Genomic DNA, 16,406 nt, shown 5'->3' on the forward strand with positions numbered 1-16,406 from the left:
GGTGCGATTTTCACACATAGTTGCTAGGAGACAATCGGGATGGGGACCCAATCTTTATTATTTTCCCTTATAACATGGTTATAAGGGAAAATAATAGCATTCTTAATACAGAATGCTAAGTAAATTAGGGATGGAGGGGTTAAAAAATAAAAATTAAAAATTAAACTCACCTCATCCACTTGTTCGCGCTGCCCGGCTCATCTTCTTTCTTCTTCTTTAAGGACCTGGGAGAAAAGGACCTTTGGTGACGTCACTGCGCTCATCACATGGTCCATCACCATGAAGCCCGTGTGAAAGAGGCCTTAGGGTACAGAGGGGCGGTAACCAGTTGGGGGGGTGTACCTGCACAGACTCACTCTATCCAATCAGTGCTGGCATTTTCAGACTGTGCAGGGACACCCCCCCAACTGGTTACCCTTACTGCAGACTGCTAGCAATTCATTCAGAAACTTCTAGTAGAAATAATAGAGGAATGGCACAACATAGAGCCATAAGAAGAGATGCTCCAGAATTACTATTACACAGGGAATGCAAGTAGTTAATAAAACAGGCATGTCGGGAGAGGTGACAGGTCCTCTTTAAGATCTACTATTGGTAATTAATTATTGGAGGTCTGGGAATCAAGTAATGATCCAGGCACTACGAAAAATCCAGGCACTACAGTCTTCAAAAAGGATCCGAAGAAGTAAAAAAATCAGTCTGCAGGGAACAAAGCAAGAAAAATACAGGGTTAATGAACAATATTTATTTCCAGGGGAACAGTCCTACAGAAATCCCCCAAATCATATAAATGTGATGAAAAAACATTATCTGAATCTAATGCTTTATAACCTATTTATATTTTGTTGCTCCTCTACGGCTTACAGGTTAACAACCACTTTAAATGGCAATGAAAGTCAATGGGTCCGCAGAAAATCACGGAAAACGGAACAACGGACACGGATGCACACAACGGTCGTGTGCATGAGGCCTTAAGTGCGGAAAATCCGTAGCATTTACAGTAGCTGTGAACATGCTGTGGAAATATTCCCGAGAATATCAGCACATAACTTGCATGCGGTGTGGAAATTAAATCAGAAGCATGGAAATTTATATTGCAGATGAGGCCTCATGCACACGGCCGTTGTTTTGGTCCGCATCCGAGCCGCCGTTTTGGCGGTTCGGATGCGGACCCATTCACTTCAATGGGGCCGCAAAAGATGCAGACAGCCCTCCGTGTGCTGTCCGCATCCATTGCTCCGTTCCGTGGCCCCGCAAAAAAAAAATATAGGCATTTATATTAAAGGCTGTCCGTGTTTTGCGGATCCCCGATTTGTGGACCACAAAACACACCACGGTCGTGTGCATGAGGCCTAACTGCTGATGATTTCCAGAGTATCAAATCTGCAGCAAACTTGCAGCAACTCCGCAATAATTTTGACCACCAATTCCATTCCATTTGGTGCGGATTTTACTGCTGCAGACAATCCTCAATGTAGCAGCTACGTGTTGTTAAGTCGTAATCTGACCGTATGAAGAAAAATTAAAAACAGCTGTAAATGTTTTCAAATACCCCTCCCCCCAATCCCGCTGATCCATCACGGAAGGTCAAGCGGTTTCCCTATCTTTGATTACAAGCAGCGGCATGTTATCACTGTAGCCCCGATCATCGATGGGAGGATGGCACGTGACCACTGAGGCCACTGATTAGCTGCAGCGGTTATACGTTGGCCTCTTATAAACAAAGAACAGGGGTGGGCACCACTAGAACTTCTGCAATTGGGTACTATAGTGATTCATTCCGTTTTTGTTGTATTATTTGGCCTAAAATAGTTGCTGCTTTTTAATATTTTTTTAAAAAAAAGTTGGATAACCCTTTAAATAAATATGTACAGTTATAATTATCATACGGTAACAAGTACAATGATCAGATATTAGTACAGGATGCCACCAGCTTACCAATATTGCGCTACTTCTTAGCAAAACACAAGAGAATGAAACCCGCAAGGAGGAAGATGATGCCAAGAGAGAAACCCAAACCACACAGGACGTTCTCCATCAGATCAGAAGGTATTGGATACTGAGGAACTGAAAGACAGGAAGGATTGATGAACACTCAGCATCAGCGTCCTAACATAAAACCGAACTTCATTTAGTTTACAGGATCTGTGTAGTGAGTAAATGAAAGAAGACGTTGGAGAAGGAGATATACTGAAAGCAGAACTTAGCAAACACAAGGTTCTGTAGGACTGAGAACAGGGCTAGGCTATCCCTGGCAGTCACATAGAGTCTGAATGGAGTGGCAGTGCCAGGGGCGTAACTAGAACTGACTGGGCCCCACAGCAAATTTTTTACAGGGCCCCCCTCCCTTAGGGTCCATTCAGACGTCCGCAAGTGCTTTGCGGTCCACAAAATGCGGATCTGGAAAACACAGATACCAGCCGTGTGCGTTTCGCATTTTGATAGTTCCCTATGATAGAAATGCCTATTCTTGTCCGCAATTGCAGACAAGAATAGGACATGTTCCATCTTATTTTGCGGGAGCCGCGGATTGGAACTACGGATGCGGACACAACACGGTGTGCTGTCCGCATCTTTTGCGGCCCTATTGAAATTAATGGGTTTGCACCTGTTCCGCAAAATTGTGGAACGGATGCGGACCCAGAACAACGGACGTGTGAATGGACCCTTACTTAAAATAAAACCTTTGAAAAAACCTATTTGTCTTTGTATCACCATTTTTTGACAGCTAAAACTTTTTTTTAGATTTCTGCCTAAAGAGCTGAAGCTTTTTTTCAAGTGGATGTAGTTTTTATTGGTACCCTTTTTGAATTAAAATTATTTATATTTTTTAATAGTGAAGACATTTTTGGACATGGCAATGCTTTTTTTTATGTGTATTTACCTATATTTAAAACACTGTGAAAGGGGGTGATTGGAACTTTCATCCCAACCTCTGCCCACTCCTTCCTCTGCCAGCCTCCTGTACTATAGCATGCGGTACGTGGCAGCCTCCCCTCTCTGCCTCCGCTGCTCTGCCATATACTAGTGCTTATTATGACACACATATGCATGCATCTGATGCCAGCCCAGAACCATCCTGGCATCACATTTGTGTATATGTAACTTAAAAGAGTGCCATAATAAGCACTAGTAGATGGCGCAACAGCAAGCAGAGAGGGGAGGCTGCCACGTACCGCATGCTATAGTACAGGAGGCTGGCAGAGGAAGTGTGGGCAGAGGTTGTGATCTGGCTACCTGGCAGCTACATGCTGAAGGCTTCAGCATGCAGCTGCCAGGTGGCGATCCCAGCCTCTGCCAGCCTCCTATATTATAACAGAAGCAGATGAATGCATTTTATTATATAGGAGGCTGGTGGGACTGGGATGGCAGCCTGTGGCAGCTACATGCTGCAGCCTGCCATGGCTGCACACTCAGAACTTTTTCTGCTGCTGTAACTGGTCTTACCTCTTCTCCTCTCCAAGTCTGTGAACTTGACAGACTAGGAGAAGAGGAAAGGGTTAACTACTTTGACTCTGCCCTGCCCTCCTCTTTCCTCATGCCCAGAGAGGCCCCAGAACCACTGTGTACTAGTGCAGCTGCAGCAGCAGGCAAGGGGGGGGGGGGGGGCACATACCTGAAAAGTGCTGTGGCGCATGCTTGTTGTGCCTCCCTTCGCTCGCCTCTCTGCCATGATGCGCAGCTTCTCCCAGCCTCCCCGCCCCTTGAGGAGGACTTCATTTGGGGGCGGGCTGCCACTGTGCTGCCTGAAGAGATTAGTTTGCATAGCGTGCTGCCGACTTGTTCTCTGGCAGGTGTCACGCTATGCAGGCAGAAGAGGCAGCAAGTCAGCAGATAATCATGGATGGAGTTGCTCGCCGAAGCGGGCCCTGTGTTGATGAATGGGGGTGTAGGATGGATGGGGGGGGTGGGAGGGGTGGGCGGGCCTGGCCCCTATGTGACCGCACCAAATGTAAAGGGGAGGGGATTTGGAGGGGTTGTTTTCGGGGGTGGGGCCGGCCGGAAAATGTAAAGTTATGTACACACAGTAAGTGTGTGTGAGACACTGCTCCCGGGCCCCTTGTCAGCCCGGGCCCCGAAGCAGCCGCTTCCCCTGCTTCCCTGGTAGTTACGCCACTGGGCAGTGCGCTCGCTCGGAGGGACACAAGACCCCTGTTCCTGTGATTGGTGAAGGTTCCAGAGGTTGAACTCTCACCTGTGGATAGGTGATAAGTTTTTATAATGGCTAGTAATAAAGTTTTAAAGAATTCCAGCTTTCGTGAAGTCACAGTCAGGTTTGTGTGCCCATTCACAGCTACTTTACATGGATGTGGTGGTGGTCCCAGTTTAAGGCCTCATGCACACGAACCTTGTGCGTCCATTCCGTGCATTGGGGACCGCAAATTGCTACTTGAATGGGTCCGTGATCTATCCGCACCGCAAAAAAATACAACATGTTCTATTTGTTTGCTGTGCGGAGGCACGGCCAGAAACACTACGGAAGCACTCTGAAGTGCTTCCGTGGGGTTCCCATCCGTGCTTCAGTTACGCATCTCCGTGATTGTGGACCCATTATAGTGGTGCCTGTGTATTGTGGACCCGCCGTATGAGGGCCGCAAAGGAGTTTTCTGGAATATATACTGAAGGGCTAGCTTTAAACTAGGTTATCCATGTTATCCAAGATTTTTTATTATTATTTTTTTATTTATATTTTCATTTCTTTTGGGCACATAATATGTCCCCCAGGAGGTCATTAAAAGACCTCTGGAGGACACATACTTTTTTTCTTCTTCACGGTTTCCACTGTAACTGGGGCATCCACACAGGCAGAGCTGATCGGGGTTTCCTTAGACCCTGCAACTCTGCTCCAGACACCCTCTGCGGTCACGTGACCACCAAGACTAACAGAGGAAGCGGCTCTGCCGCTTCCTGCTCTCCTCCCTGCGCTCGTACAGCGCTCTGCCGCCGGCACAGGAGAAGGCAGAAGCTGTAATAAACCGCTCCTGTCTTCTCCTCAGGGTCCCCACTGTGTCTGTCAGCCGGGACCCGACCTGCTCCTGCTAGACTGCAGGAGCAGGACCTTTAATCCCAGCGCTGATCAGTGCTGGGATTAAAGGGCTGCCTGCACGTGTATATACTGTATGTGCGATCTGCACAGGGCATGTGCAGATAGGACGTATATACACAGTGAGCAGTCAGGAAGGGGTTAATAAATGACCCCCAATTTGGTTGAAAGAAATCACTCGATTCATTCAAGCTTAATTATTAACAAAAGATGCGCGGAGCTGCTGATTTAGGATTTGTTAAATTCATTTTCAGAAAATGACAACAGACTGATGCGAATTAGGCTCTGTTCACATCTGCGTCGTAGTTTTCATTATCTAATTAGATGGCGTTACAGTGCGCAAACCATCGTCACATGATGGACAGGATATGTCATTAATATAACATTCCTGGAAAACCCATGTAACTGCTTTACGTCAGGTTAGATATAATCCTACCCCCCCGCACCTAGGATGAGATGAAGCATGTGAGTTTAGACTCCGTTCCTATACGACAGCGATGTACTTACTCCAGTACTGTACAATGGTTCTGTTATCTCCCGCCACTTGTACTTCACAAGAAAATACATCATTGTGGTGGGGAGTGACATTGAGGTAGGAGAAGGCCTGGAAGGACAGATCAGCCTTGGCAAAATATTGAGAGGAGATTAAAGATGTTGTCAAATTTTTGGCATCTTTCCTCCAGGTGACGGTCAGAGCTGGGGGATAGACATCACTAATGGCACAGATCAACGTGTTCTCCACACCCAGTCTCAGAGGATGTCCAGTGAAAACGGCCACTTGTGCACCACCTATACAAAGAAACACCGTAAAATCTGGATACTGAAGGCATATAATCTATTGGTTATAAACAGTGATGGTCAGTTGGCAGTGTTCGCCAGCGAACACATGCGGGCTGCCATCTTTAGTAAGGTAGACTCACCCGTCCGGCGATGCACAGGTGAGCCCTTACCAAATCAAAATACAGTCACCGGGAGCAGGCAGTTCCGAGAACAGCCGCCGGGGGCCTTCATCGGGCTGTTCTCGGAACTGCCTGCTCCCGGTGACTGCATTTGATTTCAGACCGGCTCCCGCCACAGGTAAGGGCTTACCTGTGCCTCGCCGGATGGGTGAGTCTACCTTACTAAAGATGGCAGCCCGCATGTTTTCGCTGGCGAACACTGCGAACTGACCATCACTGGTTATAAAGGTCTCTTGCATAGAATAATTTTTCAAACTGTACATATTTTTGGGGAATTTTAAGTCTAAAGCTGTGTTCAGAATTCTACATTTGATCTTCTGGGGGTCTGGGGTGTCAGACAAAAAAAAAATATAGGCATTTATATTAAAGGCTGTCCGTGTTTTGCGGATCCCCGATTTGTGGACCACAAAACACACCACGGTCGTGTGCATGAGGCCTAACTGCTGATGATTTCCAGAGTATCAAATCTGCAGCAAACTTGCAGCAACTCCGCAATAATTTTGACCACCAATTCCATTCCATTTGGTGCGGATTTTACTGCTGCAGACAATCCTCAATGTAGCAGCTACGTGTTGTTAAGTCGTAATCTGACCGTATGAAGAAAAATTAAAAACAGCTGTAAATGTTTTCAAATACCCCTCCCCCCAATCCCGCTGATCCATCACGGAAGGTCAAGCGGTTTCCCTATCTTTGATTACAAGCAGCGGCATGTTATCACTGTAGCCCCGATCATCGATGGGAGGATGGCACGTGACCACTGAGGCCACTGATTAGCTGCAGCGGTTATACGTTGGCCTCTTATAAACAAAGAACAGGGGTGGGCACCACTAGAACTTCTGCAATTGGGTACTATAGTGATTCATTCCGTTTTTGTTGTATTATTTGGCCTAAAATAGTTGCTGCTTTTTAATATTTTTTTTATCCTGGCATCACATTTGTGTATATGTAACTTAAAAGAGTGCCATAATAAGCACTAGTAGATGGCGCAACAGCAAGCAGAGAGGGGAGGCTGCCACGTACCGCATGCTATAGTACAGGAGGCTGGCAGAGGAAGTGTGGGCAGAGGTTGTGATCTGGCTACCTGGCAGCTACATGCTGAAGGCTTCAGCATGCAGCTGCCAGGTGGCGATCCCAGCCTCTGCCAGCCTCCTATATTATAACAGAAGCAGATGAATGCATTTTATTATATAGGAGGCTGGTGGGACTGGGATGGCAGCCTGTGGCAGCTACATGCTGCAGCCTGCCATGGCTGCACACTCAGAACTTTTTCTGCTGCTGTAACTGGTCTTACCTCTTCTCCTCTCCAAGTCTGTGAACTTGACAGACTAGGAGAAGAGGAAAGGGTTAACTACTTTGACTCTGCCCTGCCCTCCTCTTTCCTCATGCCCAGAGAGGCCCCAGAACCACTGTGTACTAGTGCAGCTGCAGCAGCAGGCAAGGGGGGGGGGGGGGGGGGGCACAAACCTGAAAAGTGCTGTGGCGCATGCTTGTTGTGCCTCCCTTCGCTCGCCTCTCTGCCATGATGCGCAGCTTCTCCCAGCCTCCCCGCCCCTTGAGGAGGACTTCATTTGGGGGCGGGCTGCCACTGTGCTGCCTGAAGAGATTAGTTTGCATAGCGTGCTGCCGACTTGTTCTCTGGCAGGTGTCACGCTATGCAGGCAGAAGAGGCAGCAAGTCAGCAGATAATCATGGATGGAGTTGCTCGCCGAAGCGGGCCCTGTGTTGATGAATGGGGGTGTAGGATGGATGGGGGGGGTGGGAGGGGTGGGAGGGGTGGGCGGGCCTGGCCCCTATGTGACCGCACCAAATGTAAAGGGGAGGGGATTTGGAGGGGTTGTTTTCGGGGGTGGGGCCGGCCGGAAAATGTAAAGTTATGTACACACAGTAAGTGTGTGTGAGACACTGCTCCCGGGCCCCTTGTCAGCCCGGGCCCCGAAGCAGCCGCTTCCCCTGCTTCCCTGGTAGTTACGCCACTGGGCAGTGCGCTCGCTCGGAGGGACACAAGACCCCTGTTCCTGTGATTGGTGAAGGTTCCAGAGGTTGAACTCTCACCTGTGGATAGGTGATAAGTTTTTATAATGGCTAGTAATAAAGTTTTAAAGAATTCCAGCTTTCGTGAAGTCACAGTCAGGTTTGTGTGCCCATTCACAGCTACTTTACATGGATGTGGTGGTGGTCCCAGTTTAAGGCCTCATGCACACGAACCTTGTGCGTCCATTCCGTGCATTGGGGACCGCAAATTGCTACTTGAATGGGTCCGTGATCTATCCGCACCGCAAAAAAATACAACATGTTCTATTTGTTTGCTGTGCGGAGGCACGGCCAGAAACACTACGGAAGCACTCTGAAGTGCTTCCGTGGGGTTCCCATCCGTGCTTCAGTTACGCATCTCCGTGATTGTGGACCCATTATAGTGGTGCCTGTGTATTGTGGACCCGCCGTATGAGGGCCGCAAAGGAGTTTTCTGGAATATATACTGAAGGGCTAGCTTTAAACTAGGTTATCCATGTTATCCAAGATTTTTTATTATTATTTTTTTATTTATATTTTCATTTCTTTTGGGCACATAATATGTCCCCCAGGAGGTCATTAAAAGACCTCTGGAGGACACATACTTTTTTTCTTCTTCACGGTTTCCACTGTAACTGGGGCATCCACACAGGCAGAGCTGATCGGGGTTTCCTTAGACCCTGCAACTCTGCTCCAGACACCCTCTGCGGTCACGTGACCACCAAGACTAACAGAGGAAGCGGCTCTGCCGCTTCCTGCTCTCCTCCCTGCGCTCGTACAGCGCTCTGCCGCCGGCACAGGAGAAGGCAGAAGCTGTAATAAACCGCTCCTGTCTTCTCCTCAGGGTCCCCACTGTGTCTGTCAGCCGGGACCCGACCTGCTCCTGCTAGACTGCAGGAGCAGGACCTTTAATCCCAGCGCTGATCAGTGCTGGGATTAAAGGGCTGCCTGCACGTGTATATACTGTATGTGCGATCTGCACAGGGCATGTGCAGATAGGACGTATATACACAGTGAGCAGTCAGGAAGGGGTTAATAAATGACCCCCAATTTGGTTGAAAGAAATCACTCGATTCATTCAAGCTTAATTATTAACAAAAGATGCGCGGAGCTGCTGATTTAGGATTTGTTAAATTCATTTTCAGAAAATGACAACAGACTGATGCGAATTAGGCTCTGTTCACATCTGCGTCGTAGTTTTCATTATCTAATTAGATGGCGTTACAGTGCGCAAACCATCGTCACATGATGGACAGGATATGTCATTAATATAACATTCCTGGAAAACCCATGTAACTGCTTTACGTCAGGTTAGATATAATCCTGCCCCCCCGCACCTAGAATGAGATGAAGCATGTGAGTTCAGACTCCGTTCCTATACGACAGCGATGTACTTACTCCAGTACTGTACAATGGTTCTGTTATCTCCCGCCACTTGTACTTCACAAGAAAATACATCATTGTGGTGGGGAGTGACATTGAGGTAGGAGAAGGCCTGGAAGGACAGATCAGCCTTGGCAAAATATTGAGAGGAGATTAAAGATGTTGTCAAATTTTTGGCATCTTTCCTCCAGGTGACGGTCAGAGCTGGGGGATAGACATCACTAATGGCACAGATCAACGTGTTCTCCACACCCAGTCTCAGAGGATGTCCAGTGAAAACGGCCACTTGTGCACCACCTATACAAAGAAACACCGTAAAATCTGGATACTGAAGGCATATAATCTATTGGTTATAAACAGTGATGGTCAGTTGGCAGTGTTCGCCAGCGAACACATGCGGGCTGCCATCTTTAGTAAGGTAGACTCACCCGTCCGGCGATGCACAGGTGAGCCCTTACCAAATCAAAATACAGTCACCGGGAGCAGGCAGTTCCGAGAACAGCCGCCGGGGGCCTTCATCGGGCTGTTCTCGGAACTGCCTGCTCCCGGTGACTGCATTTGATTTCAGACCGGCTCCCGCCACAGGTAAGGGCTTACCTGTGCCTCGCCGGATGGGTGAGTCTACCTTACTAAAGATGGCAGCCCGCATGTTTTCGCTGGCGAACACTGCGAACTGACCATCACTGGTTATAAAGGTCTCTTGCATAGAATAATTTTTCAAACTGTACATATTTTTGGGGAATTTTAAGTCTAAAGCTGTGTTCAGAATTCTACATTTGATCTTCTGGGGGTCTGGGGTGTCAGACCTCCTACTGAGCAGATACTGATAGAAAAGGTCATCAATATGAAAATCCCGAAATAAACCTATAAAGCGGTTCTCTGGTTCAACAAAATGTCTAGTTCGTAGTTGAAATACTTCTTTTGACCTTTTCTGGTTCATTTCCATCAATTCACAGGCCTTTCTTCATTTGTGTAAAATGCACTCCGTGCTTTGGTTTTCTGAGACCCCCCCCCCCCTGCTTTTGGCTGGTTCATCAAATTGCAGAGAGGAGTGTTTCAGTCAGATTACCAAAGCACAGTGTGCATAGAGTAGTCTGCGAAGATGGTGCCCATTTCACAAAAATGAACAGGGAACTGGGAATCATAGGAACCATGGCAGGAGCAAAGAAGGGCACCTGGCATTTTAGCATCGTGCATTTTTGTTTATGGGGAACTGGATAGTCACTTTAATTGCTTAGCTGTGGCACCGTTTTTTTTTTCCTTATAACAGATTACTCTTTAAGACCCTGAACAAGCAGGGAATGCCAGGAGGGAGAATACAGGTTGTAACTTTAAATCTGTGCAAGATCAGTAACACAATGTACTTGCAAAGTGAATTTCATAAATGAGAAAATGATGTGAAAAAGATGTACAATATACAACCTTGATCTATACAACCATTTCCACTAAACTGAATGGAAAGTTTGGGTGAGTCTTCTGTTGAAAACATATTGGGGGCACTGTTTCTCATTGAAGAGCTCCAGTGGTGTATGGAAACTTATTGTAAAAGTATGAATTTATTTGCATACATGAAAACATGTCAAATGACTTGAAACAAGTGGCTGTCAAACAGCGTCATACTGAAGTTCCTTGGGCCCACCAGAGGAAATGATTCTGAGGGCCCACCCTGTGTGTATATAGGACCTTAAGGGTCCTCTTTTACGAGAGGTCTATTATTGTCAGAGCTTGGACCCACCGGAGGATCCTCTGGTGGGCCAGTCCTTCACCCTGCTGTCAAACCTAAATCATTGTTTGGCTACTCATCTTGAGGCTAGAAGAATATACATTCCACAAATCATAAATAGTTTTTGCACACACGCTACACTGAATTTTACGCAAATTATGGAAATTCCAGATCAGACCCTAAGGGGTTAAGTTGAACTTCAGAAGGTACAGTGGATCAAGTAAAAAAAAAAAAAAGGGGATCTTTGAGGATCCCTGCAAGCTGACCCTCAATGATCCTTATTTATTTGCAAATATGGAACCCTTCTAAAATCTTACCTCTGGCTTCAGGAGTAATATTTTCCAGTGCTTTGGTCAACTCTTCCCTAAACCGGTTGCATAGCTTTACATGGGAGGTTATGGTTGAGGGGTTAGGGAAAGCCTGGTCACGCCACTTGTGAAAGTCACTGATCCAAGGAGTGACAGTGTTATTACTAAAGTTGTAACTGAACATCTGATCTTCATCAAACATCTTCAGAAGCCCCGATGATGGCTCGGTGGGCTGACAAAATAACACCTGACTTAACAAATGATCATCGTCTGAAAAAGACAATATAAAAGGTGGAGGTGAGAAGTGATGGGGGGGGGGGCAAAAATATATATATTACACTAAAGCAAGACAGATCCAAAAACCAAACATGCATAGAAGTTTGCTGGCACTTAACTTTTTGGACTGTTTTACATGACCTGGCCAGAGTCCACACACAGGTTCTGTGATTGTTCTAAGTGGTTCTTAAAGTCTTCAATAACTTGTCCACTCTTGTATTGCATTATTGTGTACACTGTTTGCTAATGATGGCACCAGTTGGAATCACTGATTGAGAAACATCACGTGGTCATATCCTAGAGGGATCACTAGACAGATCACACAGCCCCGAGTGTCACTGTTACAGCATGTCTAGTGTCCCCTTCTTGCTAGTCAGTAATAAGGGATGCACTGATAAAGTCGTCCATGCTACTTAATGTCTGTTCGTCAATCTGCTATGTTTTGTCAGAGCCTTTATGAAACCAGAAAGGCTGGTGAGATGCTCTTTAAATAAAAAAATTAAAAAAAAATAAAATGAAATTCTATGTCTACATTCTAGAGGAATATTCTACACTTTCTTTTGCCGACCATTTAAATTCTCATTCGCAAAACTACATTAATCTAATTTTTGGTAGCAAATTTGCAACACAGAATTGATCTGCTAACTGTAGGGAAAGTTGCACCATACCTTGATAGGTTGACTTTAGGAGCCAAGCTGATCTCTGCACGTCTAAGCACAATAGCTGATGGTATTAATGATGATGCTATGTACTAATCATCAACTTTGATTGACTACTATGCATTCTTTATCCTATTAATACTGTTTCTGACACTGTGAATCTATGTGAAGTTGTGGAAAATAAGATTGCTATTACAGTAAATCTGGACCACCCTACGACTGCACTGGAGATGTGAAATATATTTTTATATAACATTACATTAGGAAAATTCTATGTCTGCCTTTTCATTAGGATCACAACTTAATATCTTTCTAGCCAAACCAATAATACTATGAGACCCGCTGCTTCCAGTGTATAGACATGGTACAAGAGTGCGGCCATTCACATTGTAGCAAGGAAGAAATATTGTCACCTACCGCAGTGACCCAGCATGGCCAGCAGGGGGACCAGCAGCACCAAAGTATTTTGAGGACTGTTCAAGCAGAGCTGCGGCATGTTCATAAAATCTTCTTAGTATGGAGTGAGAACTGCTTATGGCTGCTCCGTCGGTGGGTTCCGTCTACAACCGGTGAAGCATTTATTGAGCTGCGACACATCTAGCTCTACGGCTCAGTATTAGTCGAGTGGTGCTTGGGTGACCGGTCATTCCTGTGCACGGCTCCTAGGCTCCAGAACAGCTAGCTTATAATAATAATAATAATAGAGTGCGGAGGTCATCTACTTCATGTGGCGCTGCATCTCGAGTTTTTTCTGCAGTCACAAAGTTGCCAGTGTGAGATCTGCATGGAGTCTGTCACTTCTGCATGGTTAATGCCACCAGCGTAAGTCTATCTGATAGCATCACAGGACTGGCTGCACTGTGTAGAACACGCCTATTATGCTTTATACTGACACATCTGACCAATAAAGGAGCTCTGCTGAGTCTCGTTGCTTGTTGCTTGGTAGACTCTTTTCTCAGACTCATCTGTTTGTGATTTGCTGGAAAACTGAATGGTTATCACTCATTTCTAATTATACATGTAGATAAAATAAATCCTGTAACTATAAAAGAAGTCTAGAGATGGCAAAAGTATTTATACATGTATGAGTAAAGAGGCTAGGTTCTGAAAGTATGACGAGTCAGGGGGACTCAGTAGGTTCTGCGCTGGGGGGTTGTGACTACTTGCACTTGAGTTCCACCTCGTGATGGTTGTGTTGGTAATCGCTGGTGATTGGTTTGCTGTTTAGAAATGATGTACTATTAACTTCTCTTGTGGCGCAATCCATGTGAATAGGTGACAAAGCAAGCAACTTTTGAATGACAACGTGGTGGTAAAACGACCAAATTGACCATGTTGTGGTTGATGCAGGGTTTGGTCAACTCTTGCCTAAACCGGTTGCATGGCTTCACATGGAAGGTTATGGTTGAGGGGTTAGGGGTACTGAGGCACATGTACTATACGCCAGGTGTTTGAGCTTACATCATTTTTTCGTACATATTTGTGACTTTTAACCGTTGTCCGTTTCTCTCGGCAGCTGAGCTTTTTTGGACCAGGGCAGGGTCACTGTGGCCCACCACATTTACGGCAAAAAAATGGCGTAAATTATAACAGAAATCTGGCTGGTCTAGATTTCAATCTCTGGCGCACGGAGAGCACAAGAACAGTGTTGAGCAAACTTGTGTTTTAAGTTCGGCATCGAAGGTTCGGGTTATCGGAGAATCTCATTTTGGATTCCGCTACCACGGACCATAACGGAATTCTATGATGGCATGCACCACAGTAGCCTATACGAGGCATTCCATCATAATAGAAGTCTATGCTGGCCATAGACTTCTATTATCACGGAATGCAATACGGAATGCCTCTTATCAGCCATCATAGAATTCCGTTATGGTCCGTGGTAGAGGAATCCATAACGGGATTCTCCGATAACCCGAACCCGAACCTTAGATGCCGAACTTAAAACACAAGTTCGCTCAACACTACACAAGAAGCCAGATAAAGCACAGGTAAGGGGTATGTACACTGCAACAATGAGCAGACGATTGTCGGGAGGGAAGCGTTCGCCTGCGTTAGTGGAGGTAAAGCACCGCATTTACATGCAGCAATCACCTCCACAGTATGAGGACGAGGGACGGTTACTGCTATTGCTCGTCCTCATATAACTGCGTTGTTTTTAGGCAGTAGAGTGCTGCTTAGACAGCATGATCTGCTGCTCAGAAATGATCATTGAGGTGTCTGCATGAATTCACCCGATAAAAGAGCGTTTCACGCGTTGATTGGGCATCCTGCGGCACCTTTAGGTTTACTCAGATTTTATCAAGTTTAAGCGCAACAAAAAATGAAATGACAATGCGTTTGAAAGTCAATTTACTTTACATTAAACAATGCTATGCATATAGAATAAACAGGGTACGAATAATGACGAGAGTAGCAATCAGACTTTATAAACGGATAAAAATTTAAGCAAATCCCCACATCTAACGCAAATCTGATCAGAAACGCAGCAATAAGTGAAATCTCCTGCTAGCCTAAGGCTACTTTCACACTAGGGTCTCAATACCGGAAAAAAACACTTCAGTCCTGTCTCCATTCATTGTCAATGGGGACAAAACGTAACTGAACAGAACGGAGTGCTCCAAAATGCATTCCGTTCTGTTTGGTTGCGTTCTCATACTGGAGAGCAAACTGCAGCATGCTGCGGTTTTTTGTCCATCATGGGATGCGGAGCAAGACGGATCCGTCATTACCCACAATGCAAGTCATTGGGGACGGATCTGTTTTCTCTGACACAATAGAAAATACATCCCCCATTGACTTTCAATAGAGTTTGTGACGGATCCGTCTTGGCTATGTTAAAGATAATACAACCGGATCCGTTCATAACGGATGCAGATGGTCGTATTATCAGTAACGGAAGCGTTTTTGCTAAGCCAAAATGCTAGTGTGAAAGTAGCCTAACATGGCTGCAAGAGAACGTACAACACCAGAAAAGAGAATGCAGAAGAGAAAAAGCAAGAAAACTGAGGAGAAAAAAAAATCTGCGGGACCTTAAGACGGGTCGATTTCTGGGAACGAATGTTCGTAGGAATGTTCGTTCCCGTTAATCAACCCAAACATCAGGCCGTGTAAATCCTGCATTAGTGCCACATCCTAAACTGCTACTTGCAATTGTATGATGAGTGCTGCAGTTTTCTCTGTTGTGTCCTATGAGGCCTCTTTCACACGGGCGTGTGGGCCCCGCTGCCGTATTGCAGACTGCATTTGCAGATCCGCAATACACGGGTGCCGTTCCGTGGACATTCCGCATCACGGATGCGGACCCATTCACTTGAATGGGTCCGCAAATCCGGAGATGCGGAATGGTGCGGAACGGAAGCACGGAACGGAGCCCTACGGAAGCACTACAGAGTGCTTCCGTGGGGTTTCGTCCCGTACTTCCGTTCCGCAAAAAGATAGAACATGTCCTATCTTTTTGCGGAACGGCCGTTTTGCGGACCCATTCAAGTGAATAAGTCCGCGATCCGATGCGGCTGCCACACAGACTGTGCTTGTGCATTGCGGCCCGCATTGTGCGCGCCACAGCACGACCACGGGGCGCAAACGCCCGTGTGAAAGAGGCCTAAGAATGAACTTATACTCGACTGCTCAGCACCACTACAAACAAGGTCCTGGGAGCAAAGTGCACACTGGAAAGTGACTCATGTCAGGGCAGTGCCGCCCCATACCCCCTACTCCTAGTGGTTTACATCACAAATGTGCTGCACCGCTCAATACATTTGCTGCATCTTACCTTGGCTAACCTTTTAGTTTTTAGTAAATGTGCCTCAGAGCTTATAGTTAATTCATAACTTCACATCCTACTAAGAACCAGGTGGGTCAACACTCAGACAGCATTTGGGTATAAATGGAGGACCACTGCTAACAACCATATAAATAGTTTTTTTTCCCCTTTCTTTTTGACCATCAATAAAGTGTTGGCAGTATGCCCTTCGATCATCTTGGAGCAAACTGTTAATTTCACAAATAGGGAACCTTCAGGGAAATCTCATGACTTTAGGT

At 46.1% G+C, this 16,406-nt stretch overlaps 1 protein-coding gene across 2 annotated transcripts; it reads right to left on the minus strand.

Moving 5' to 3' along the window:
• Positions 1-460: 460 nt before the first annotated feature.
• Positions 461-13,223, minus strand: LOC122946786 (class II histocompatibility antigen, M alpha chain-like). 2 transcript variants are annotated; one of them, XM_044306594.1, is made up of 6 exons: positions 12,780-13,222; positions 11,437-11,697; positions 9,412-9,693; positions 5,552-5,833; positions 1,939-2,067; positions 461-699 (listed from the first exon to the last, which is right to left on the minus strand). In XM_044306594.1, exons 1-5 carry the CDS (start codon positions 12,862-12,864, stop codon positions 1,949-1,951), a joined length of 1,029 nt encoding a protein of 342 aa, XP_044162529.1. In that variant the 5' UTR covers positions 12,865-13,222; the 3' UTR covers positions 461-699; positions 1,939-1,948. The 2 variants fall into 2 exon arrangements, with proteins under 2 accessions (XP_044162529.1, XP_044162530.1); XM_044306595.1 differs by lacking the exon at positions 5,552-5,833 and having other exon boundaries at positions 12,780-13,223.
• Between the last annotated feature and the right edge of the window lie 3,183 nt (positions 13,224-16,406).

The sequence above is a fragment of the Bufo gargarizans genome, chromosome 9 (assembly GCF_014858855.1).
Source record: "Bufo gargarizans isolate SCDJY-AF-19 chromosome 9, ASM1485885v1, whole genome shotgun sequence".
NCBI classification, from domain to species: Eukaryota; Metazoa; Chordata; class Amphibia; order Anura; family Bufonidae; genus Bufo; species Bufo gargarizans.

What these genes read in the sequence shown, in the direction of transcription:
- LOC122946786 (XM_044306594.1), bottom strand. Translation starts at nt 12,864, where the DNA reads ATGAACATGCCGCAGCTCTGCTTGAACAGTCCTCAAAATACTTTGGTG. An exon ending in AACCATTGTACAGTACTGGA is followed by an intron (nt 5,834 to 9,411) that starts GTAAGTACATCG and finishes TTCTTTGTATAG; the next exon opens with GTGGTGCACAAGTGGCCGTT. An exon ending in AACCATTGTACAGTACTGGA is followed by an intron (nt 2,068 to 5,551) that starts GTAAGTACATCG and finishes CCTGTCTTTCAG; the next exon opens with TTCCTCAGTATCCAATACCT.